Below are 27,886 nucleotides of genomic sequence, written 5' to 3' on the forward strand. Positions count from 1 at the left end.
AGATGTCCTTTAAAAGTCACTCATTTCCTGAAGCCAGGAGTCTTGGCATTGAGATGTCTAGTGCCTGAAGTCTGAAATAGGCACATGATGGCTCTGCCTAGTCACTTGTTATATATCATCTGTTATAATGGAAGACTCCAAAGATATCATTCTCTCTTTATCCCTTACCAGGAGGACATATGTTATTTGCATTATAAGGCCTGTGTAGAGGCGGGTGAGGGTTCAGCTCCTAGCAAGAACAGAAGCTGGAAAAGAAGCAAAAGGAAGGGAAAAACAGCTCTTCCTTTCATGGGCTCCTTTGAGTTTCCTCATCTCAGTAACTGTAATTCTTCATCTTCTGTTCCCTCTCCCCACTCCTTTTTATCCTCTGGTTCCAGAGGTCAGAGCATGGCAAAGCAGTGCTTAGGGAAACCCCTGTGAGTGCAGTCCTTCACACTCCAGTTGGAGGGCACTGAGCATCCTTTCTGGCTCTCCCTCCCAGTCCCAGCCTGGTGCCTTGGCTCCAGAAAGCCCAGGGAGCAGCAAATGTGGACAGCCAATAACCACTGTCCAGTGCAGCTTTCCCGGTGTGGTCATTTCTTGCAGACTTTCAAAAAACAGATGCTTTTAATTTTCTGCAAACACTTGCAGAGAATAGAAAAGGGATGAATACTACTACCTTCTGCTTCTCCTCCTCCACTCAGCTGGAGACCTTAATGCCAAAAACGTTGACAAGGACAGTATGAGAAAGGAAATTTACAGGCTATCTCCAATGAATATAGTTCAAAAACTCCTAAACAAAATTGTAGCAAGCCAAATTTTAGAGTGTTTTTTAAAAAGTTTTTAAAAAATTACACCACGGGATGCCTGGGCGGCTCAGTCAGTTAAGCATCTGCCTTCAGCTCAGGTTATGATTCCCAGGGTCCTAAGATCGAGTCCCGTATTGGGCTCAATGCTCAGCGAGGAGCCTACTTCTCCCTCTGCACCCCCACTTCCCCTGCTTGTGTTCTCTCTCTCTCTGACAAATAAATAAATGAAAAATTTTTTAAATAAATTTACACCATGACCCAGAAAGTTTCATTTTAGAAAAACTAAAAATGTCATCCATTACACTAACAGATTGAGGAGAAGAATCTAATAAGCATCTCAATAAATATCTGCAGAAAAACATTTCTTAAAAGCCCATTCATAACTTCAAAAATATCTCCTAGTACTATATAACTAGGAACAGAACTTCCTTAATCTGATCAAAGATGTATTTAAAACCTATGAATACATCAAAGCGGGGAAATATCAGAAACATCAGAAACATTCTCTCCCAAAAGAGGATCAAAACCAGATGCCAACAATCACCTTGACTATTTAAGAATGCATGGCAGTCCCAGCCAAAGCAAAAAGGCAAGAAAATGAAATCAACAGGGGCTGGAGTGAAAGGTGGGGACCAGGGAATATGAGATGAGAAAGCAAGCAGTGTCCACTACGGGCAGTCATGAAGATAAGGACTAAATTTTATCCTAAAGAATTCTGCACTAAATATAAAGGGAAGTCAATAATTTTAACGAGGTTCCTTTTATATTATCGTGTTAATCTATACAGTGTTTTTTCAAAGTTAATATGTTTGTGAATGAGCAAAGGTAAATAAAAATGGGCCAGGTGGTGAAAGCTATATTTTAAGAAAATAAGAATATCTCTACAAACCTGAATTTTCTTTAATACAAGCGGTGTTTCCTGATCCCACACATGGATGATTCCTCCATCAGTAATATATGCTTTACACGCTGTCACCATTTGATTTGTCACCTAAAATAAATACAAGTCCAAAATAGCTACAGGTAAAGAGAGAATCAAAATCTAAGATTTTTATATGGACTCTGAAAAACGATCTGAGAATTTTGAAGGGGTGGGGGGTGGGAGGTTGGGGGCACCAGGTGGTGGGTATTGTAGAGGGCACGGATTGCATGGAGCACTGGGTGTGGTGCAAAAATAATGAATACTGTTATGCTGAAAAAAATAAAAAAATTAAAAAAAAATCTAAGATTTTTAAATCATAATTGTAAAACTGAGATAAACTTATGGGATGAATAAATCACAATATAAAAAACAAAGAATACATATTCTAGTCAAAACCAAGAAAACAAATTTTTGGCTGCATTTAAGTCAATGTCACGAGGGCCATAAATTTCAAAGTCAACTGTATTTTCCTTTCGTCTATTTTTCCTCTAACTAGGATCCAAGTGTCATTCTTCACCGTCCTTCAAAACACAAACTAAATTTAAAGTTAACCACCTCCACATACCCTAAAATCATGAGATAAAAACAAAAACAAAAACAAAAAATGGTCAGGAGGTTAGATAGAGAGGGCAGTCTGACACACAGAAATTTTGGGGAATTCCTAAAATATGGAAAGCACACAGGATCAACTCTTTAAGAGGGAAAAAAAAAAAAAAAGACAGACTAGGGAAAACCGGAACCCAATTCTACAGAAGGTTACTGTGAAGGTGTAACATTTATGGGAAATCTTCAAGGTGGGAGACAACGGAGGGTGACCCTTGGTTGTAATGCTACACACTGAATTTGGAGCAACTTGTATGGCAGGCAACAATTGCATATGCTGACAGGACAGAGCCATGAGCGTGGACTACAACCCAGGTAGCTACTGCACCCCAGAAGGATAGGTCAGAGAAAAAGCTCTTCACACTCCCTACCCCCTCACACACACACACACACACACACACAGAAGAGACAAACCACAAGAAACAGAACAGGGAGGCAAATGAGGAGTTAAATACAAAGATGGGCAGACAACTCCGAATCGCCAAGCAACTAAAGAAAATAAATTTGGTGGAGTGTGGGGTGGCTCAGTTGGTTAAGGATCGGACTCTGGATTTCAGCTCAGGTCATGATCACAGGGTCATGAGATCAAGCTCCATACCAGGCTCTGTGCTCAGTGGGGAGTCTGCTTGAGGATACTCTCTCAGCTTCTCCCCCCACTCACACTTTCGCACGCTCTCTCTCTTTCTCTAAATATAAATAAATACCTCTTTAAAAAAAAAAAAAAAAAGAAAGAAAGACAGAAAAGAAACATGGTAACAGAGGCTTTAAACTCAACAAAGAAGAAATATAAAAAAAGACATGGAAAATACTTCAAGGTATCTTTTATTAACTAAATTAATCCATGAGAAAGATATAAGAGTATTTTACATCATGGGAAAAAAATAATTAGAGAACTTGGAAACTGAAATTGTTATTATCAAAATAAAAAAATTCTATTGAGGACCTGACCAGGAACTGGGACATAAATGAAGAGCAAACAAATGAGTTGAAAGGTCAAATGGCAGAAACTGACAAAATAAAACAAAACATAAAATATTAGGAGAAATAGAAGTTAGATTCAAGGGGACAGCCTAAATTGAGCTTGCAGGTAAGGAATAATTCAAAGGCATAGAGGGAAATTTCCCAGGAGTGGAGACAAAAATTTCTGGATTACAACAATCCAAAAGTATAGAATAACATAAATGCAAAAAAGACCACAACACTTTGAAATTTTACATGTTCAAGGATAAAGAAAAAATCCTAAGGGTGCCGGGGTGGCTCAGTGGGTTAAAGCCTCTGCCTTCGGCTCAGGTCATGATCCCAGGGTCCTGGAATGGAGCCCCACATCGGGCTCTCTGCTCAGCGGGGAGCCTGCTTTCTCCTCCTCTCTCTCTCTCTCTCTCTGCCTACTTGTGATCTCTGTCTGTCAAATAAATAAATAAATAAATCTTAAAAAAAAAAAATCCTAAGATCTTCTTGAAAGAATAAGACAAGGTGCCTACAAAGGAAAAAATCAGATTAGCATAAATTTCTCATCAACAGTATTGAATAAGAGACAACAATACTTCAAGTTTCCAGGAGAAAATTATGTTGAACTTGGAATCCCAGTGAAACTAAAATTTGAGTGGCAGGACAAAAATGAAGTTATTTTCAGACGTGCAGGAATTCAGAGGTTTACCACATATAGACCCTCTCTGAAAGAACCACTTGAGAATACTTCTTGGCTGAAGAAATAGTGAATCCAAGGAGAAGAAAGATGTGAAAATCACAAAATGGAGGTGATCAAAGAAACTAGCAATGCTTGAATTTTATTCTGAACACATGGAATCATAATGTTCACAAAATATTAGACAAAATGTTTATAAATATTTTAAAAATATGGAACAAGAAATCTCAGTGTGGGACATATATACCAAGAAAGACACAAGTGATGGGGGAAAATCCTAACATTCTTGCCTTATTTAAGAGATGGATAGTGATTAAATCTACTGATTGATTTCTTTTTAAGATTTTATTTACTTATTTGACAGATAGAGAGTCAAGTAGGCAGAGCAGCAGGCAGAGGGAGAAGCAGACTCCCCACTGAGCAGGGAGCCCGATTCGGGGCTTGATCCCAGCACTCTGGGATCATGACCCAAGCCAAAGGCAGCCGCTTAACCAACTGAGCCACCCAGGCGCCCCTACTGATTGATTTTTAAAAAAGAGAATTGAGATGTGACTGTTATTTTATGTGTTTATGTTTTGCTTGCATCACAAAGAAATCTGTCTATTGGATGGTATTTCAAATTATTTAAGTAATGAACCATATGTCACGACAGAGGAAGATTTTACACAAATTACAGTGCTGGTGGGAGTAGCTAAAGAAGTGTTGTTGATCATGCACATAATTCTTAGCTCTTGAGCAGAACTATTTGGAATGAATAAATTAGAAAAGCACCAGATATGATCTCCAGATCGTGAGATTAAGCCCCATGTCAAGCTCCACACTGAGTATGGAGATTACTTAGGATTCTCTCTCTCCCTCTCCCTTTGCCCCTCCCCACCACTTCTCTCTAAGAAAGAAAGGAAGGAAGAAAAAAGAAGAAAAGAAAGGAAAGGAGAAAGAAATGGAAAAGACAGGAAAAGACAAGAAAGGAGAAAGGGGAAAGAAGAGAATGGGATAGGACAAGAAAGGAAAAGAAAGGAGATAGGATGAGGGGAGGGGAGGGAAAAGAGGAGAGGAAAGGAAAAGAAAGGAAAGGAAAGGGGCGCCTGGGTGGCTCAGTGGGTTGAGCCTCTGCCTTCAGCTAGGGTCATGATCTCAGGGTCCTGGGATCGAGCCCCACATCGGGCTCTCTGCTCAGTGGGAAGCCTGCTTCCCTTCCTCTCTCTGCCTGCCTCTCTGCCTACTTGTGATCTCTCTGTGTCAAATAAATAAAATCTAAAAAAAAAAAAAAAAAAGGAGAAGAAGAAAGGAAAGGAAAGGACCAACTACATTTAAACAAAAAGCCTGACGGCTTACCTCTGACAAGAAAAAGGTAGCCTTCAATTAAGTACAACTGACCAGTCAACACATTTCTTTTCTTGTCCCCTGGAAGTATTCAAATCCAGAATTCTGAGAGGCACCCAAACTTCCCATTTCCCTTCCTTGGCCCAGAGGGAAAATATTGTTAACTTTTTTACAAGGTTACATTTGTGATTTCTTCCCTTGGGAACTTACCTTGATAAACAGTGAGGTCATTCTCTCTGAGGTATTATAATACCGTGACACACTGTGAATCATTCTGATGGCATTAATCAAATTTTGTATTCCATGAGCCATGGAAACCTAAAATTGAAATATATTAAGTGAATTCCATCATATATTTATAGTTTTAATAACCAATATCCCATAATATTCAAAACTCTAACCGCAGATAAAATAGTGTAACATTTTTATCTTAGAGTCAAATTTTACTAAAGGCAATGTAGCATCCTAGACTGGATCTTGGAAGAGAGAAAGGACATCAGTTTTGACAAATGTACCAAGGTAATACAAGATCCTAACAGGAGAAACTGGGTGAAGAGAATTCTATACTATCATTGTAACTTTTCTGTACATCTAAATTTAAAAGTTCATTTAAAAATACAATTTTAGAGGTGAAAGTAATTTTAAGGATTAATAGTTCAAGACGACCTTTTTTTAAAAAGATCTTATTTATTTACTTGAGATAGAGCGAGAGTGAGAGAGAACATGAGCAGGGGAGGGACAGAAGGAGAGGGAGAAGCATGCTCTCCCCTGGGCAGGGAGCCCAACACAGGGCTCGATCCCAGGAACCTGAGGATCTGAGCCAAAGGCAGACACTTCACTGCTGAGCCATCTAGGTGTCCTCAAGATGATCTTTTTAAAGATGAAGAAACTTGGTATCTTTTTTTTTTAAGGATTTTATTTATTTATTTGACACAGAGAGATCACAAGTAGAGAGGCAGGCAGAGAGAGAGAGAGAGGGAAGCAGGCTCCCTGCTGAGCAGAGAGCCCGATGCGGGACTCGATCCCAGGACTCTGAGATCATGACCTGAGCCGAAGGCAGAGGCTTAACCCACTGAGCCACCCAGGCGCCCCGAAACTTGGTATCTTGAAGGGTAAAGAGACTTGCTTGTGGTAAGAAAGCCAGTTAAAGACAGTGATCAGACTACAACTCATTTCCACTTAAGTCAATTCAATTCACCTTTCAGCAAGCCTACTCAATGCCACTTGTTTCAGAGGATATCGGGAGAAATTCAAGTATAAGGGAACTTCTGGAGGAGGTCACAGCAGAGTGGGAGAGATGCACACAAACCAGTGAAACAAATGTATCGGTATACAGCAAAGGAAATGGAGTGCAACAGAGAGATAAAGCATCACTGACACATACTGAATGCTTCCAGTAGGCCAGGTACCAGGAAAAGAGCTTCTCATATTACCTTCATTTATGCTAATAATGAGCATTTAAGGTAGGTTTGATCATCGCAAGACTGCACCAATTCTTTACATGCTACTGAGGAAGGAAAAAAAATGCTCAAGATGGGGAGCCTTAACCACCCCCACCCCTGCATAAAACTAAGTCACCAATGAGCTGTATGCCTTCTGTAAAGGTAATCACGAAATAAACCAGCCATGGAGAAAATGACAGGAACAAAGCTTCTGTGTCCATATTTTGCTCCTTGGGTAGGCTGGGAAAAATAAACTATCCTGAGAATTTGTACCACAGTCTAGTTACTTACACACGGCAATCTGTATTCACACAAATTCACAAAACAAAAAATACTACCCAAGGGGAGAACTAATAATCTAAGATCATGTTAAGGCACATCCACAATGATTCATAAAACTAGAGAAACTATGAGATGTGCTCTGAGTACAGGGATGTTAAATGTGAAAAAAAGATTACTGTCTTAGAATCTATCAAATAAAGTATTATGATTATTCCCATTGTGCGGATGAGAAAATAGAGACCTAGGGAAGTTAAGCACCTTGTCTAGGTTTCTACAACTGTTACATAACCACAGTTATGTGCCTGAGATTTTGAGACCATGCTTTTAACTATGATGCAAATCAGATTGGAAGAACAGGTAAGGTCAATGGCATTCCCACAAGGAGGTTGTCTCTTAATTGCTAGGACAGTATAAAATATATGAAAGATGTTTTAATGGTGATAAAATAAATAAAACCAGAAATAACAACTTTTTTTAAAGATTTATTTATTTGACAGCACAAACAGGGGGAGCAGCAGGCAGAGGAAGAGGGAGAAGCAGGCTTCCCCCTCAGTGGGGAGCCCAATGCAGGGCTTAATCCCAGAACCCAGAGATCATGACCTGAGCTGAAGTTAGATGCTTAATCGACTCAGCCACCCAGGCACCCTAGAAATAACAATTACTAATTAGTGTACTGTGTGTCCTAGGTATAAGTTGTAACTATGATATAATTAGCTCAATGGTATGTGGTTTATGAAATTAATATCATTACTTTGCAGGAAACCTTGTATGTCAGAATTCATATTATATGTGTTATCTGTATCTCAAGAAGAGTGTAACAAAAATAAGCCTAGGAGGGGACCCTTCCACTCTCAATAAGGCAAGTCTACAAAGTACCCATAATTCCAATGAAGAAGGCTCAGAGATGGCATCAAATGGCTCCATCAGGAAAATGCCCTCCATCTAAATTTTAAACATCATTTATAATAGAAGCTCCTTGAGCACACAGTTCTTACCTATCTATACAGTGTTCAGACACTTTGTATGTAAAATACATGATGATAGGGATGCCAATAGCAGAAATTGTAACACTAAGTTAATAAAATGAAATATTAAACACAAAATTCATAAGATTTATCCACAAGAAATGGAAGTATGAGTCCTCTGCACTTTTCCTGCTCAAATGTGAGTTACAAACAGCATTTGCTGTTTGCTTTTAATGAGAAAAAGAAAATGAGGATAAATAGAATTTTTGAAACCTCAAAAATAGTGAGTATATGAGGGAGATGCAATTATAGGACAATACTATTAGAACTTCTTTAATTTCAAAGATAATGTTTGAAACATTCCTGCATGAGCTAATGTAAAAAGTTTAATAACAACAAAATAATATAATAATGATAATAATAATAATAAGGTATAGCCACACTAGAGCGATTGAGTAAAAAGTTTTAAATTACTAAGATGAAAAGAACACCAAAACTAAAAGATTTGAAACTTATATAAATTTAAACAAGTCTCTTGAACAAAGAACTTGAAAGTAGTATACCTAAAAATGTAGAGTTCTTGATAACAATAAAAAGCATTGTACCTTTCTTCTAAGTTTACTTTTATAATGAAAAGCTTTAAATATATAGAAAAGTACAGAGAACAGTATAATGATCATTTATACCCATCACTACACTTGACAACAGTTAATATTTTAGTACATGTGCCTCATCTATTATTTTTCACTCAAGACCTACTTGCAGGTAGTCCTAGAATAGGCTTTAGATATATGTGTATTTAAGATGTGCATCTTCAGCTCTTGTGAATAACCCTGTATACATATGACATGTGAAAATTCTGGTTTTTCTTAGACACAAATTTTAACTGCACATGCTGTAAAGCTGGGAAATCAAGTCACTATGCTACTGAGTGAGCTAAGTAATGGCCATGTTTCTCTATCACCATACCGTCTGGTTTGCTTAACTCATGGTCATATGCACAAAAACACCTAAAAAGTGATATAAAATGTTCTTATGAAAAACAGATTTTAAAAGGTCCCCAACAGAAGTTGAGTTGCTAGTACTAGGGATGTAAATAAGTTGTAAATAAAGCCCATCATGCCTTTATGGAATCAGTTAAAGACTGCTCTTGGAAGTCTTCCTATTCTCTCTCATGGAGGATGGATTCCTGCATGGCTCTAAGAGCTGCACCTGCTCAAAACTCTCAGCCCGACATCTTTCCCTCCCCACCCATGTTAAACTCCAAGGCCCTCATGGGAGGGGTATGAACCAGCCCTAAACACAACCCTCTCAGCCAAATCTAAATGATATGGAACACAGACTCTTCCTCTTTTCCTGCCTCTAGGATGACACCAGCATTTTTCCTGCCCCCCAGAAGTCTGGTCAACCAAACCATATAGTCAACAGCCGTATGTGTAGAGGCTTTGACTATTTCAAAAATTAGAATGGAAAAAGCCGAATATGTGTATGAGATACTAATATAAATTATTTTGAATGCATTTTAACTTAGAGAATGCCTTGAAGAAGCAGCATGGAGAAGTAGAAACGAATACAACACATAATGCCAAACAGTGCAAGATTCAAATTCAGTCTCATGACTTACAGCCGTAGAAATGCTCCAATTTTGTTTCCTAATCTTTAGAATGAGGATTGTTGTGCATACAGAGTAAAAATATATAGAAAGTATGTGGTACAATGCCTACAACAAAAGGTCAGGAGTCCCCAAGACGGTGGACACCTTTAAAAATAGAACTGTCTGGACAACTCTCCTACCTACATGTGATTCACAAAAGAGGCAACACCCAGTCAAAACTGGGAAACACCACCCTAAGTTCTTAACAAATACTGGTTTCCCTGACTTCCCTTCTCTATCTAAAGAAAGGATGAAAGGTACCATGCTGTACATTGATTCCCAAAACCTACTGATTTATAACTGGAATTCTGAACCCACTGACCAACATCTGCCCATTTCCCCCACTCCCAGCCCTGGCAACTAATGTTCTACTGTTTCCATGAGTTTGACTTTTTTAAGATTCCACATGTGATATCATATACTATTTGTCTTTCTCTGACTTATTTCAGTTAACATAATGTGCTCAGGGTCCAAACCCATTATAAAAGGCAGGATTTCTTGTAGCTGAATAATATTCCATTATCCTTCTAGCTATCCATATGTATATATAGAGAGAGAGTCTTTATTCACTTAACCAGTGATAGATAGAGGTTTTTTTCATATCTTGATTAAATGGGCAATGCTGTGAAGAACATGGGAGTGCAGGTATCTTTTCAAGATTCTAATTTCATTTAATTTAAAATAGAATTAATTCAATTCTAATTTCAAAGTAAATTTCATTTACTCTGTCTAGATACCTGGTAGTGGATCATAGGATAATGCTATTTTTAATATTTTGAGGAACCTCCATTCTGTTTTCCATTGTGGCTGCATCAATTTACATTCCCACTATTAGTGCACAAGGGTTCCATTTTCTCCACACCCTTCTCAGCACTTCTTAGCTAGTCTTTTTGATGATAGCCATTCTAATAAGTGTGAGGTGGTATCACACGTGATTTTGATTTGCACTTCCCTGATTAGTGATGTTGAGCATCTTTTCATGCATTCATGTATTCATTGATTTGGATGACTCCTTTGAGAAAACATCTGTCCAGTTCCTCCGCCCATTTTTATTTGTTTGTTTTTTTAACAATTTTTTAATTTTTTTATAAACATATAATGTATTATTAGCCCCAGGGGTACAGGTCTGTGAAACACCAGGTTTACACATTTCACAGCACTCACCATAGCACATACCCTCCCCAGTGTCCATAACCCCACCACCCTCTCCCTACGCCCCTCCCCCGGCAACCCTCAGTTTGTTTTGTGAGATTAAGAGTCTCTTATGGTTTGTCTCCCTCCCGATCCCTTCTTATTTCATTTATTCTTTTCCTAACCCCCAACCCCCCCACGTTGCCTCTCCACTTCCTCATATCTCCTCTGCCCATTTTTTATTGCATTGTTTGTTCTTTTTTATTGAGTTGAACAAATTCTTACCTATTTTGAACATTAACTCCTTATCTAACATATCGTTTGCAAGTATTTCCTCCCATTCAAGGTTGCCTTTCCATTTTGTTGATTATTTCTTTTGCTGTGCAGAAGCTTTTTAATTTGATGTAGTCACACTTATTTTTGCTTCTGTTGCTTGTATGTTTGGTGTCATATCCAAAAAATCATTCCAAAAACCAAAGTCACAGAGATATCACCCTGTTTTTTCTTCCAAGAGTTTTATTGTTTTAGGTCTTACATTTAAATTTTTAATCCATCCCTCGTTAACTTTTGTAAGCAATGTAAGATAGGGATCTAATTTCATTCTTATGCATGTGATTATCCAGTTTTCCCAATACCATTAATTGAAGAGACTATTCTTCCCTCACTGAGTATTCTTGGCTCCTGTCAAATTTTTTTAGCCGTATATGAAAGGATTTATTTCTAGGCTCTTGTTTCTGTCCAGTTGGTCTAGGTGTCCATTTTTATGCCAGTACCATACTGTGTTGGTTACTACAGTTTTGCAGTATAGCTTGAAATCAGGAAGTGCAATGTCTCTAGGTTTGTTCTCCTTTCTCAAGATTGTTTTTGTTTGTGGGGGTCTTTTGTGGTTCCATACACATTTTAGGACTTTGTTCCTTTATTGAAAAAAATGCCATTGGAATTTTGATAGGGGTTGTCTTGAATTTATAGATGGCTTTGTGTAGTATGGAAATTGTAAAAATATTCATTCTTCCAATCCATGAACATGGGATACCTTTCCATTTATTTTTGTCTTCATTTTCTTTCATCAAAGTGTTATGGCTTTCAGGGTATAGCTCTTTCATTTCCTTGAATAAATTTATTACTGAGTATTTTATTTTATTGATGATATTGTAAATGAGATTGTTTTCCTTAATTCTTTTCAGATGTTTTGGGGTTTTTTAAATACTCTTTTAAATAATTTATTTATTTTTCAGAGAATGAGAGAGAGAGAGAGAGAGCAGAAGCCGGGGGAGCAGCAGGCAGAGAGAGAAGTGGGACTTGATCCCAGAACCCTGGGATCATGACCTGATCAGGAGGCAGACATTTAACCAACTGGGCCACATGGGGAATTCCCAGATGTTTGTTGTTAATGCATAGAAATACAGCTAATTTCTGTATGTAATTTTGTATCCTGCAACTTTACTGAATTTGTTTATTAGTTTTAAAAGTTTCTGGTGGATTTTTCAGGGTTTTCCATATACAGTATCATATCATCTACAAACAGAAATAATTTTACTTCTTCCTTTCCAATTTGAATGCCTTTTATTTCTTTTTTATTTTTGACTGCTCTAGCTATGACCTCCAGTACTATGTTGAATAAAATTGGCAAGAGGGGGCACTCTTGTCTTGTTCCTGATCTTAGAGAAAAAGCTTTCAGTTTTACTGTTGAGTATGATGTTAGCTGTGGGCTTCTCATATAGGGCTTTTATTAAGTTGATGTACATTCCTTCTGTACTCAAGTTTTTGAGAGTTTTTGTTATGAGTGGTTGTTACATTTTGTCAATTGCTTTTTCTGCATCGATTGAAATGATCATATGATTTTTTTCTTTTATTCTATTAACCCTTCATGTCATATGTGTTTATTTGCATATGTTGACCCATCTTTGCATCCCAGGAATAATTCAAATTTGGTCAGGTGTATGATCCTTTTAATGTGCTGTTGAATTTGGTTTGCTTGTATTTGTTGAAAATTTTTGCATCTATATTCATCAAAGATGTTGACCTATAATAGATTTTCTTTTCTTGAAGTGCTTTGATATCAGGGTAATGCTGGTTGGGTACTCTCTCTTGCTCAATCCTGGATCATTCACCCTAGGGGAAAGAAGTTACCCTACTGAAAGTCTCATGCGCTGTGTAACTGGAGCCTTCCAACAATCACATGAGTGAGCTTAGAAGTGGACTCTCTAGCTGTCAGCCTCCACTACACTGAGACCAGATTGCTAGCTAACAATTTTGTCCACAACTTCATGACAGACCATGAAGCAGAGGCACTCAAGCTATGCTATGCCCGGATTCTTGACCTACAGGAACTGTGACGTAGGAAATGCTTATTTCTTTAAGTCAGTCAGTTCTGGGGTAATTTGTTATGCTTCGATGCAGTAATTAATTAGTTTAACTCACAAATGAGATTATACGTATGATAATATCAAATATTTAAATGTAGGTTTAAATGAGTTTTTAATTCATCATATTTATATAATAGAAAGTATATCTTTGAAATAACTTGTCTGCAGTATGCATTTCCCAGTACACATATATTAAAAAGTTACGTTAAAATGAGTTATTTTTCAAACTACACTTTAACTTGTCTGCAGTATGCATTTCCCAGTACACATTATAAAGTTACTTTAAAATGAGTTATTGTTCAAACTACACTTTATTTTTTTTTTAATTTTTTTATTTATTTGACAGACAGAGATCACAAGTAGGCAGAGAGGCAGACAGAGAAAGAGGGGGAAGCAGGCTCCCCGCTGAGCAGAGAGCCCAATGCAGGGCTCGATCCCAGAACCCTGGGATCATGACCTGAGCCGAAGGCAGAGGCTTAACCCACTGAGCCACCCAGGTGCCCCTCAAACTACACTTTAAAAAGCATACTTACGAGGTCATAGTTATAGAGAGGCTGACATACTTTTTCTAGAGTGTACAAGTATCTGACATTATCTTTTGATTCATTTGCTGTATCTGTTATTCTTGCATCCAAATCACGCCAATTCTAAGAAAAAATATGTAAGAATATCATGAAATATCCAAATATATCACTGTACATAATTTTAATCAAGAAATTCAAGCTATCTTCCCTAAAGTAGTTGATACTAAAATGTGAATGATGTATTTTTTCTTATATTATTTAAGACTTAAGGTTATTATGGGGCACTTGGGTGGCTCAGTGGGTTAAAGCCTCTGCCTTTGGTTCAGGTCATGATCCCAGGGTCCTGGGATGAAGCCCCACATCGGGCTCTCTGCTCAGCAGGGAGCCTGCTTCCATCTCTCACTCTCTGCCTGCCTCTCTGCCTACTTGTGATCTCTATCAAATAAATAAATAAAATCTTTAAAAATAAATAAATAAAAATAAAAACCTTTAAAAAAAAAGACAAGGTTATTATAAATACCCTAAATGACTTAGTAGAACTGAAGGCTCATTCTGTTTGAAATTAACATCCTGTTTGTAGGCTTAAACTGGCCTTGCTTCTATCTGGAGTGATTTTTCTAGGTTACTTATTTGTGACATTACATTACTTTGGGTCTTTGAGAATAGGATATATATACAGATGGAAAGATATAGATACATAGATACAGATGTAGATAAAGATTTTTTTTAAGGAAGAATATAGCAAAAGAAAATGACCCAGAAAGAATCAAACCAAACTGTGGAATGGTGGACAGGAGATGTATACGGACCACATTATTTTTGTTTTTTACTTTCTATATAATTCTTTACCTCCCTGAGCCTCTATTGATTCATGGTTTTAAAAACAAATTAAATGGCAATCACCCTACAGGAGTATTGTCAAAATTGGTGTGAAAATATTGAGAACTAAATATTTCTATACTTCTTTTTTTACTTTGGGAAATAATTGTAGAATATAAGAAAGCCTTATTCAAAATTTAACACTTGTAAGTATATGGTTCCAGTACATGATGTGAAGAAGCAGTTCAAGAAGGGTAATTTTCCAGTTGGTTGTTCGGAAACATAACAAATTTTAAAATAAAAGACATTTTACCTTCAACAGTTTGGAGTGTGCAACATTAAGCACATTTATAACAGCCTTACATGTTGGCCCTTTAATCTGTTCAATGATGTAGTTGAATTTGGCTGACATGCGCTTCCAGTGTTCCAGTTCAGTGAGTGGACCTGAGTCATCAGCTTCTTTTCTCATTTGCTCACTCTCAATAAGTACCTGCAATCAAAAGAATTCACAGATTATAGAAATGTTACTTTCTCCTTTGGTAAATCCTTATTATTTGCATCTTTTCAAAGAGAGCTTATAAAAAAACAACTTTCAGCGCTGAATAATATTAAAAACTCTTAACTGAGAACAAAAGGTAATTTCCTTCTTTTTCTCTTTTTTTTAAGATTTTATTTATTTGACAGAGAGAGAGAGAGAGAGAGATAGAATACAAGCAGGGGGAGTGGGAGAGGGAGAAGCAGACTTCCCACTGAACAGGGAGCCTGATGCAGGCTTTATCCCAGGACCCTGGGGTCATGACCTTATCTGAAGGCAGACACTTAATCATTGAACCATCCAGATGCCCAAAAGGGAATTTAACATGACAAATAGTTATCTACCAAAAATCTACAGCAAACTCATACTTAAAGATGAAATTTTATAAAATATCACTTTAAAACCAAGCAAGACAAGTTTGCCACTAATACCGCCCACTTCTATTCAACCTGTTAATGAAGGTCTCCAAACAAGATAAGTAGAGTTAACAAAAGGCATAAGAATTGGAAATGAAAAGACGAAAATGACATAATCAAAGATGATATGGTTGGTTACATTTTTAAAATTCAAAAATATCTAAAGATAAACTTTCACACTTAGTAAAAGTGAATAATTCAGTAAGATTACTGCATGTATACATGTATACATAAATATCAGTAGCATTTCTCTAGAAGCCATCTAGCAATCCAAAAATGTAATTTCTAAAAAAAGAGCATTTGTTATAATAAATAACAACAATGATAAGATATCTAGAGATTAGCAAAGGATGTGCAATATGAATAAAATTAGAAAACGTACTTTCAACATACAAAAGAAAACCCAAATAAGTAGAGAGATACCATGTTCATGGATGAAAAAATTCAACCATATAAAGATGACAATTTTCTTTAAATTAATGTATATATTCAACAAAATACAATCAAAATCTCAATAGCGTTTTTTGTGATACTTGACAAACTAGTCTTAAAATTAATTTGGAAAAACAATTAACCAGAAATAATCAATGTAATTTTGAAGAAAAATACAGAAAGTGACTTGCCATGCCAAATATTGAGTTAGTAAAAAACTACAGAAATGAAAGCAATATTATATGAGTGTAAAACCCAAATAAGTACACCAGTGGGACAGACAGTGGATTTTGAAATTTGATATATTACAGAAGTGTTATTAAAAATGTGTTAGGAAGGGTGCCTGGGTGGCTCAGTTGGTTAAGCAACTGCCTTCAGCTCAGGTCATGGTCCTGGAGTCCCAGGATCGAGTCCCACATCAGCCTCCCAGTTCATGGGAAGTCTGCTTCTCCCTCTGACCTTCTCTCCTCTCATGCTCTCTCTCACTTTCTCTCTCTCTCAAATAAATAAATAAAATCTTTTTTAAAATGTGTTAGGAAAAAATGGACTAAAACTATGGAAAGAGCCCAGATGCCCATTGACAGATGAATGGATAAAGAAGATATGATATATACATATACATATACATATACATACACAATGAAATACTATGAAGCCAATCAAAAAAAGAAGAAATCTAGGGGCGCCTGGGTGGCTCAGTGGTTAAAGCCTCTGCCTTCGGCTTAGGTCGTGATCTCAGGGTCCTGGGATCGAGTCCCGCATCGGACTCTCTGCTCAACAGGGAGCCTGCCTCCTCCTCCTGTCTCTCTCTGCCTGCCTCTCTGCCTACTTGTGATCTGTCTGTCAAATAAATTAAAAAAAAAAAAAAAAGAAATCTTGCCACTTGCAACAACATAGAAGGAACTCAAGGGTATTATGCTAAACAAAATAAGTCAATCAGAAACAATTAACATATGATTTCACTCATATGTGGAGACTCTTCTTTTTTTATGTTTTATTAACATATAGTGTATTATTTGTTTCAGGGGTACAGGTTTGTGAATCATCAGTCTTACACAATTCACAGTGCTCACAATAGCACATACCCTCCCCAATGTCCATCACCTGCCACCCCATCCCTTCCACCCCCCTCCTCTCCAGCAACCCTCAGTTTGTTTTCTGAGATTAAGAGTCTCTTATGGTTTGTCTCCCTCTCTGGTTTCCTCTTGTTTCATTTTTCCCTCCCTTCCCCTATGATCCTCTGTCTTGTTTCTCAAATTCCTCATATTAGTGAGTGCATATGATAATTATCTTTCTCTGATTGACTTATTTCGCTTAATATAATACCCTTGAGTTCCATCTGTGTCATTGCAAATGGCAAGATTTTGGGGGTTTTGATGGCTGCATAATATTCCATTGTGTATATATACTACATCTTCTTTATCCATTCATCTGTTGATGGACATCTAGGCTCTTTCCATAGTTTGGCTTTAGTGGACATTGCTGCTATAAACATTGGGGTGCACGTGCCCCTTCAGATCACTACATTTGTATCTTTAGGGTAAATACCCAGTAGTGCAATTGCTGGAAGAGACTCTTTTTTTAAAAAAAAGATTTATTCATTTGACAGAAAGAGAGAGAGGCAGAGACAGTGGGAGAAGCAGGCTCCCCACTGAACAAGGAACCTGATGTGGGGCTCAATCCCAGAACCCTGAGATCACAACCTGAGCTGAAGGCAGACACATAACTGATTGAGCCACCTAAGCACCCCAAGAGACTCTTAATCACAGGAAACAAATTGAAGGTAGCTGGAGGGGAGGGGGAATAAGGATGGGATAACCGAGTGATGGACATTAAGGAGAGCAAATGATATGATGACCATTGGGTACTATATAAGACTGATTAATCACTGAACTCTACCTCTGAAACTAATAGTACACTAAATGTTAATTAATTTAATTTAAATAAATAAATACATTTTTAAAAAGGAAACAATAAGCTGTTAATTAAACAGCTCAGTTTTGGGACAACTGGCTAACTATATGGAAAAAAAAAAACAAAATTAATTTGTTGCCTTACATACACACACACATACACACACACAAATAATTCCAGATATATTAAAAACCTAAACGTTATAAACAGCATGGCAAAGCTTTTAAAGAAAATATACAAGATGAGGGTAAAATTATAAAGTAAAAGCATGCAACTGAATACCATAATTGTCAGGGAAACGGTTACCACTAGGGGGAAGAAAAGGGAGTTGAAACTGGGAAGAGGGCTGCATGGGGATTTTAAGGTGTTGGTAATGCTGCTTCTTAACTTTTGCAAAAAGTTACATGAACGCTCACTTTACAATAATTCATTTCTTTTATTGTATTCATTTCTGTAGGTTTCACTATTTAAAATAAATAAATAACTTAAGAGAATATCTTCATAATACTAAGCAAAGGTTTCTTTTTTTTTTTTAAGATTTTATTTATTTGACACAGAGAGAGAGAGAGATCACAAGTAGGCAGAGAGGCAGGCAGAGAGAGAGAGGGGAGGAATCAGGCTCCCTGCAGAGCAGAGAGCCCGATGTGGGGCTCGATCCCAGGACCCTGGGATCATGACCTGAGCCAAAGGCAGAGGCTTTAACCCACTGAGCCACCAAGGCGCCCCTAAACAAAGGTTGCTTAAATAAAATACAAAAAAGCACAAAGTTCCTAGACACTGGAGGTAACTAAGTTGAAGCTAAATTACAATGTGTAACTAATAAATGTACATTAAAATGTAAAACTTTCACATGACTAAAGACACCATACCAAATGTAGGACACATTGTGGACCAACAAAGGATTAACATCTAGAAAATATTATTTAAACTCCAACATTTCATCAAGCAATCTGAACTAAAGGAACTCAACAAAGGATGTGAACAAGGAACTCAACAAAGAGGAAACCTATATAGTCATTTAATGTGCTCAACCCTCAACAGAAGACAGAGGAATGCAAAATAAGATATCCTTTCACACCCAACATCCTGGCAAAGATTAAAAGTCTAACAATCGCAAGTGTAACAAAAGATCTGAAGAAACAGGAACTCTCATATGCTCTGTAAAAATAAGTTAATATAACCACTACTTGAAGGGCTTTGTAATATCCAGTAAAGATTTATATACTACTTCTCTCAGCAATTCCACTGAGAAATTCTGGAATATGTGCAAAGGAGATCTGAACAGAAGTATTCATTGAGGGACGCCTGGATGGCTCAGTTGGTTAAGCGGCTGCCTTCTGCTCAGGTCATGATCATGATCCTGGGATCGAGTTCCGCATCGGGCTCCTTGCTCAGCGGGAACCTGCTTCTCCCTCTGCCTCTGCTGCCACTCTGCCTGCCTGTGCTCGCTCGCTCTCTCTCTCTCTCTTTGGCAAATAAATAAATAAATCTTAAAAAAAAAAGTATTCATTGAATATGTATTATTATTGTTTGTAATAGCAAAAAAGAAGAAGAAGAAGGAAAAGATAGAAACAACTGTCCTTCTGAGGGAATGGATGAATAAACCTCTTTACCTCCTTAAACAGAGGATATTAGACATGATTTAAATGTGTCCTTAATGTGTGAAAATTTATATAGCAAACTGACTTCTTTATAGAGGAATATCAGGCAGTAATTAAGTGAACAATTTAATTTACTTGAACCAACATAGATGAAAGAGAATACTAAATGAGAAAAAAATAAACTGTAAAGGGTGCCTGGGTGGCTCAGTGGGTTAAAGCCTCTGCCTTCAGCTCAGGTCATAGTCCCAGGGTCCTGGGATTGAGCCCCACATTGGGCTCTCTGCTCGATGGGGAGCCTGCTTCCTCCTCTCTCTCTGTCTCCTCTGCCTACTTGTAATCTCTGTCTGTCAAATAAATAAATAAAAATATTTTTTAAAAAACTGTAAAATTATATTTAATGGTGTTATACCATTTGTGTAAAGATTTTAATCACAAATATATATTCTGTATTTTTATATATATACATAATTTATTTTTATATATAATTTAAAGCTTGTAAGTATGCAAACACAATAAAAGTGTGAAACTTTTGGGGCGCCTGGGTGGCTCAGTGGGTTAAGCCACTGCCTTCGGCTCAGGTTATGATCTCAGGGTCCTGGGATCGAGCCCCGCATCGGGCTCTCTGCTCAGCAGGGAACCTGCTTCCTCCTCTCTCTCTGACTGCCTCTCTGCCTGCTTGTGATCTCTCTCTGTCAAATAAATAAATAAAATCTTTAAAAAAAAAAAAGTGTGAAACTTTCAGGGGAATGAAAGAAGACAAAAACATCAGGACAGTGGTAATACAGAAGGAAGGAAAAGGGATGGGTTGGAGGCTTTTGTGAAAATAAAACAGATCAGAAGCAAATGTGGCAAACAGTATCTGCTTAATCTCAAGAGTCTTTGTTTCAGGAGTCATTGTTATGTTATTTTCTGTACCTTTTATGTTTATTATGTTACTTTATTTATTTATTTATTTGTTTGTTTGTTTATTTATTTATTTATTTATTTATTTTTAAGTAGCTTCCACCCCCAACATGGAACCCAAAACGGGGCTTGAATTCACAACCCTGAGATCAAGATCTGAACTTAGATCAAGAGTTGGACCCTTAACCGACAGAGTCACCCAGGAGTCCCATAACTCGACATAATTTAAATTGTGCTGTAACGTTTTAAGAATACAAAGAGGTAAAATACATAGCTGATTTTTCAGGCCTATGAAGGTGCTTTCTTTAATTCATGAAATAATTATTTGCTTTTAATTTTAACCATGGTATATGGAACTCTTTCCTGATATTATCACAATCTTCCCCATCTCCTTAAATAGAGGATACTAAAGATAAGTTTCAAGTTTTCTTAAATGGCTGAAAGTCTATATAGCTTGAATCACTGAATTAAAGAATGAAAATGGACTTTTAAAATTAACTAAATCAGGAGTGCCTGAGTGGCTCAATGGGTTAAAGCCTCTGCCTTCAGCTCAGGTCACGATCCCAGGGTCCTGGGGGCAAGCCCTGCATCTGGCTCCCTGCTCAGTGGGAAGTCTACTTTTCCCTCTCCCACTCCCCCTGCTTGTTTTCCTTCTCTCACTGTGTCTCTCTCTGTCAAATAAATAAATTAAAAAAACTTTAAAAAAGAATTAACTAAATCAAACAACTCTTTTGATGTTTAATTCTTGTTACAACATTATTTATAGATAATTATCAGCCTCAAAGTAGATACTTTCAGGAATGCAGCACATTCTAATTTTTTTTTTAAGATTTTATTTATTTATTTGACAGAGACAGATCATAAGTAAGCAGAGAGGCAGGCACAGAGAGAGAGGAGGAAGCAGGCTCCCCACTGAGCAGAGAACCCGACATGGGGCTCGATCCCAGGAACCTGAGATCACGACCCGAGCCGAAGGCAGAGGCCTTAACCCACTGAGCCACCCAGGCGTCCCACATTCTAATTTTTTTGTGTGGAGAGGATTCTTTGAGAAAGTTACCCTGATTTCTAAAATTAAAAATCTCTCTCCCTATAGCCATCACATTCTGGTCTTACTTCTGCCATTTAGGGCCATACATTGAGACTTTCAATGACATTAAATCCCATCAAATATTTGAAGTTATCATGATACTCCCAACTCTGTTTTTTCCCCCTAGGTCAAATATCTCCATATATTTTCCTTGAATGATGTTGTTTATATCCTTGGCCTATTTTTTTTTCTATATTGCTCATTTCTTAATGATTTATAGAAGTTCTTTATATATTGTGGATACTAACTCTTTGTTATATATGCTGATAATATTTTCCCCCAGAATATCATTTATTTCTTAGTTTTTCCCATGATAATTTTTGCCATATGGAAGTTCTTAAATTTTTTCATATAGTCAAGTATGTCAGTTTTTTTCCTTTGTGGTTTCTGGGTTTTGCATCTTAAGAACATATTAATATAATCCTGTGTTGTCCTCTGGTTCCTTTACAAGTTTTGTTTTATTTTTCACCTTACTTATTTAAGGTTACATTCGTTCACTCAAAGGATCTTTGAAATTCATCCATGTTGTTGCATGTATCTGTTTTTTAAGTTTAAGCTTTCATACGTATGTCTATAATCCATCTTGATTAATTTTTGTGTATGACAAGAGGTCAAGAACAAGGATTAGGTTTATTTTATTGGTTTGTTTGTTTGTTTGTTTGTTTTATTGGCCAAGGTTTATTTTAGATGTCACAGTTCAGATTTTTATTTCAGATTAAAGATCTTTTCCATTTCCTGCATTGATTCTGCTTAATTGGAGCTATCTGTTGCAATTGCCCAACTTGGTTTTCTTATTTCAAGTTGCTAAATCTCAAGTTTTTTCTTTTGCTTGCTCATTTCTATGAAAGAAAATCTGTATTGATTGATCATAATAGTTGGAGAGGATCTCCTCAGCCATTGTGTAGGTCAGACCCTAATTCCCACAATGGGTTACAATTCCCCCTTCCTCCAGTGATATAGTAGGTGAGTACAGAAATCCTGTGGTGTCCAATTACCCACTTCAATTTCCTAGTGACACTTGGAAGAAATTCTGTGGCCAGCACGCCATACCCCAGTTGGGAGTTTCCAAAGTCCTCCAATGTTTCCATTCCAACTGTACCTCCTTCTTTCTAACATAGCTCTAAGAGAGGTAAAATTGAAAATGCTCTAACTCAGGCTTGGTCAAGATTTTCTTAGTCTTCACTTAACTGAAGATTTTCTTCTTTACTTCCACTGTCCTGTGTTCATGAATAAGATCTGTGAGTTGGTTCATAGTGTCCTCTTTCAGTTTAGAGCAATTACATAGTAGCTGATTTGGGGTTGTATGTATAGTGTAGGTTTGTACCTCTCAGAATGTTGACATATGCCCCATTCCTATTGTTGCTTTTCCTACTGCCAGAGAAAAATTTATTTGACCAGGGAGTTGCAGTACTGACATGAATGAGCCTAGTTTGAACCTCTTGGTCAACAGAGATAATTCCACTGATCAAGAGCTACTTATTTAGTGTCTAGCACTGTGATTACAGTCACTTCCTTGTATCTTCTTTCTTTTGCTTATGAAGAGTATAAGCAATATACAAACTATTGGAAATGAACACCAACTATTCCTAATTACTCATTTCTCCACTCTCAACCCATATTGTTATGGTTCCCTCCTTAAAAGTGAAAAATATTTAAAATTGATTTTCAGGAACACCTTGGTGTCTCAGTCGTTAAGCGTCCACCTTCAGCTCAGGTCATGATCTCAGGTCCTGGGATCAAGCCCTGCATCTGGCTCCCTGCTCAGTGGGAAGTCTGCTTTTCCCTCTCCCACTCCCCCTGCTTGTCTTCCCTCTCTCACTGTGTCTCTCTCTGGCAAATAAATAAATAAAATCTTTTAAAAAGAATAAAATAAAATAAAATTGATAGAGAACAATGATTTTGCACTAGAGTCAAGAATAGGCTAAGTTTCATAACAGAAGCTGCAGGACTCCTCTTCCCTTTACTTTTAGGGACAAAAATGCAATGGCTAGGACACAGATGAGGACTACAACTCATATCTAGTGTAATTACTTGAGTTAGCTCACCTGTTCAATCTGTTTATACCATGTCATCAGCACCTCCTCTAGCTGACGAACAGTTTCTGAATTGCTAGCTGCAGCTGTCACTTCTTCAAATGTGTACAGTTTGGAAAAATCGATATTGTCTACCTTCTTTAACATAACTGTTCCCTCGATACTTACTCTAGCACCTAAGAGGGAAGAAACAATTTTGAGAAGAGGTTTTTAATGTCAATGTGTGGTTTCCAGCTATAATTACTCAAATGTTAAAGATCGAATACCTTATGAAAATATAATACAAATTGATCATTAGATTGTGACGTGATAATTTTAATAATATTATTTTAATAACATAAAATAATAAAATTATACTTTTTTTTAAAGATTTTATTTATTTATTTGACAGAGAGAGATCACAAGCAGGCAGAGAGGCAGGCAGAGAGAGAGGAGGAAGCAGGCTCCCCGCTCAGCAGAGATCCCGATGCGGGGCTCGATCCCAGGACTCTGAGATCATGACCTGAGCCGAAGGCAGCGGCCCAACCCACTGAGCCACCCAGGCGCCCCAAAATTATACATTTTTAAAAGAGCTAATATTGAAGCAGTATTTTAAAATGTGGTGAAATTTTTAATTAATAATATAAGAATAGAATCCTCCCACTACAATGGAAGAAAAAAAACATATCGTACTCCTGCAAAGATCCCTGGAAATGAGAGGATCTAGGGATCTGATTTCTTACCTCTAGGTCTCATAATTACTTTGATTAACAATTTCTTTTAAGATGGAATGTTTTTCCTCTAATGATTACCTTTAATAACATATCTTACAGGAGTGCGTGGGTGGCTCAGTTGGTTAACTACCTGCTTTTGGCTCAGGTCATAATCCCAGAGTCCTGAGATTGAGGCCCATATCCAGCTGCTTGCTCAGCAGGGAGTCTACTTCTTCCCTTGCCCCTCCCCCTGCTCATGAGCTTGCATGTGCTCTCTCCCTCTCAAATAAATAAATAAAATCTTTTAAAAATAACATATCTTATAGTTAATTTGCTCATTTTTAGCAATTTACTAAGCACTAAATTTTATACTTACCGTCTAAAAATGAAAGGTATCTGCTGATGGTTTCAGTGAAAATGTGTTTTTCAGATTCTCCTTGCTTGGACTGGTTTAGAGCACCCCAATTATTTGTTGCAAGGATAGCTGGTAGAAATACACTTGACAGCATATTCTTAATCCCATTTAGGATTCCTTTTGATGCATCCAGTACAGTAAATAGCACTTCCTGAAAGGGTAGTGTTCAAAAGTGATTTTATATGCTAATCCCATTAAAGAACTGAAAATCATAACCTATTTCACACTACAACATGCATAGATAATACTTTTATATACTAATAGGAAAACATAAGTGGTCATGAAAATGAGAGTTCTAAAATCCACAAGTTTATATTCTGCCCCCATTCTAACCATTCACATATAGGTTGATCAAGGCGACACTTTCTTCAGTGCTTTAGTTTCTACCTAGGGAAGGAGACATGGCCTGGAGCCTATACGATGTGAAGGAAATGAAGCTGAGCTTTTTGCAGAAATTGCTTAGTAGAAATGGGAATAGAAAAACTCCAGCAGGATAGGGAAAGAGCAATGATACTATCCCAGCATTTTAAGTGGAAAAAATGATCAGCTCAAGAAATCAAAGGCACAGAAATCAGAAATCCAGCATCTATGAGTATGACATCTAAATTCATACAATTTAAGTGACATGGAAATCCCAAGCCAAGAAATTAAGATTAAAGAAACTTGCCCAGGACCTGACGGATTCCCTGAGGAATTCTATAAAACATTCAAAGAAGAACTAATACCTATTCTCCTGAAGCTGTTTCAAAAAATAGAAACAGAAGGAAAACTTCCAGACTCTTTCTATGAAGCCAGAATTACCTGATCCCCAAGCCAGGCAAAGACCCCATCAAAAAGAAGAATTTCAGACCAATATCCCTGATGAATATGGATGCCAAGATTCTCAACAAGATCCTAGCTAAGAGGATCCAATAGTATATTAAAAAGATTATCCACCACGACCAGGTGGGATTTATCCCTGGGATGCAAGGGTGGTTCAACATTTGCAAGTCAATCAATGTGATAGAACAAATCAATAAGAGAAGAGAGAAGAACCACATGGTCCACTCAATTGATGCAAAAAGAGCATTTGACAAAATACAGCATCTGTTTCTGATTAAAACTTTTCAAAGTATAGAGATAGAGGGAACATTGCTCAACTTCATAAAATCTATTTATGAAAAACCCACGGCAAATATCATTCTCAATGGGGAAAAGCTGACAGCCTTCCCTTTGAGATCAGGAACACTACACGGATGACCACTCCCACCACTGTTATTCAACATAGTACTAGAAGTCCTAGCAACAGCAATAGACAACAAAAGAAATAAAAGGTATTCAAATTGGCAAGAAATAAGTCAAACTCTCTCTCTTCACAGATGACATGATACTTTACATGGAAAACCCAAAAGACTCCACCCCCAAACTACTAGAACTCATACAGCAATTCAGTAATGTGACAGGATATAAAATCAGTGGACAGAAATCAGTTGCTTTCTTACACATTAACAATGAAAATATAGAAAGGGAAATTAGAGAATCGATTCCATTTACTATAGCACCAAGAACCATAAGATACCTTGGAATAAACCTAACCAAAGAGGTAAAGGATCTGTACTCAAGGAACTACAGAACATTAATGAAAGAAATTGAAAAAGACACAGAAAGATGGAAAGCATTCCATGCTCATGGATTGGAAGAATAAACATTTTTAAAATGTCTATACTGCTCAGAGCAATCTACACTTTCAATGCCATCCCAATCAAAATTCCACTGGCATTTTTCAAAGTGCTGGAACAAACAATTATAAAATTTGAATGGAAGCAAAAAAGATTCCAAATCGCTAAGGAAATGTTGAAAAAGAAAAACAAAGCTCGGGCATCATGTTGCCTGATTTCAAGCTTTACTACAAAGCTGTGGTCACCAAGACAGCATGATACTGGAACAAAAACAGACACATAGACCAGTGGGACAGAGTGGAAAGTCCAGATATGGACCCCCAATTCTGTGGTCAAATAATCTTCAATAAAGCAGGAAAAAATATATGGTGGAAAAAAGACAGTCTCTTCAATAAATCGTGCTGGGAAAATTGGACAGCTATGTGTAGAAGAATGAAACTCAACCATTCTCTTACACCATACACAAAGATAAACTTGAAATGGATAAAAGACCTCAACATGAGGTAGGAATCTATCAAAATCCTAGAGGAGAACATAGGCAGTAATCTAGGAGAGCATAGGCAGTAATCTCTTCAACATCAGCCACAATAATTTATTTCAAGACATGTCTCCAAAGGCAAAGGAAACAAAAGAGAAAATGAACTTTTGGGGCTTTATCAAGATAAAAGGCTTCTGCACAGCAAAGGAAACAGTCAACAAAACAAAGAGGCAACCCACAGAATGGGAAAAGATATTCACAAGTGACACTACAGACAGATGACGGATATCCAATATCTATAAAGAACTCCTCAAACTCAACACCCATAAAACAGATAATCACATCAAAAATGGGTAGAAGACAAGAACAAAGAAGACATGTCCAAAGAAGACACACAAATAGCTATCAGACACATGAAAAAATGTTCACCATCACTAGCCATCAGGGAAATTCAAATCAAAACAACACTGAATCAACCTGAGGGTCTTGAAGGGGTGGGGGGGGAGGTTGGGGGAACAAGGTGGTGGGTATTAGGGAGGGCACGTATTGCATGGAGCACCGGGTGTGGTACAAAAACAATGAATACTGTTACGCTGAAAAGAAATAAAATTAAAAAAAAAAAAAATGAGAGGGTGCCTGGATGGCACAGTTGGTTAAGCAACTGCCTTCAGCTTAGGTCATGATCCCAGAGTCCCGGGATCAAGCCCCATATCAGGCTCCCAGCTCTGTAGGGAGTCTGCTTCTCTCTCTGACCTTCTCCCATCTCATGTTCTCTCTTTCTCTCTCTCCCAAATAAATAAATAAAATCTTTGGGGGAAAAAAAAAAACACATTGCGATACCACTTTACACCAGTTAGAATATCCAAAATTAACAATACAAGAAAAAACAAGTGTTGGAGAGGATGTGGAGAAAGGGAAACCCTCTTACACTGTTGGTGAGAATGCAAGTTGGTGCGGCCACTTTGGAAACAGTGTGGAGATTCCTTAAAAAATTAAAAATAGAGCTACCTTATGACCCTGCAATTGCACTACTGGGTATTTACCCCAAAGATTCAGATGCAGTGAAAAGAAGGGCTGTATGTACCCCAATGTTCATAGCAGCAATGGCCACAATCGCCAAACTGTGGAAAGAGCCAAGATGCCCTTCAACAGACGAATGGATAAAGAAGATATGGTTCATATATACAATGGAATATTACGCCTCCATCAGAAAGGATGAATACCCAACTTTTGTATCAACATGGACAGGACTGGAAGA

At 37.3% G+C, this 27,886-nt stretch overlaps 1 protein-coding gene across 5 annotated transcripts in view; it reads right to left on the reverse strand.

Moving 5' to 3' along the window:
* Positions 1-27,886, reverse strand: part of DNAH8 (dynein axonemal heavy chain 8) — a 352,138-nt gene that overhangs the window by 291,190 nt on the left and 33,062 nt on the right. For all 5 annotated transcript variants that reach the window (XM_047734783.1, XM_047734782.1, XM_047734781.1 and 2 more), the window contains 6 exons: positions 24,454-24,643; positions 23,398-23,561; positions 14,778-14,954; positions 13,655-13,768; positions 5,492-5,599; positions 1,678-1,779 (listed from right to left, as the gene is read on the reverse strand). In XM_047734783.1, coding sequence (XP_047590739.1) covers positions 1,678-1,779; positions 5,492-5,599; positions 13,655-13,768; positions 14,778-14,954; positions 23,398-23,561; positions 24,454-24,643 — 855 coding nt within the window. The remainder of the gene's footprint in view (positions 1-1,677; positions 1,780-5,491; positions 5,600-13,654; positions 13,769-14,777; positions 14,955-23,397; positions 23,562-24,453; positions 24,644-27,886) is intronic.

The sequence above is a fragment of the Lutra lutra genome, chromosome 6 (assembly GCF_902655055.1).
Source record: "Lutra lutra chromosome 6, mLutLut1.2, whole genome shotgun sequence".
NCBI lineage: Eukaryota > Metazoa > Chordata > Mammalia > Carnivora > Mustelidae > Lutra > Lutra lutra.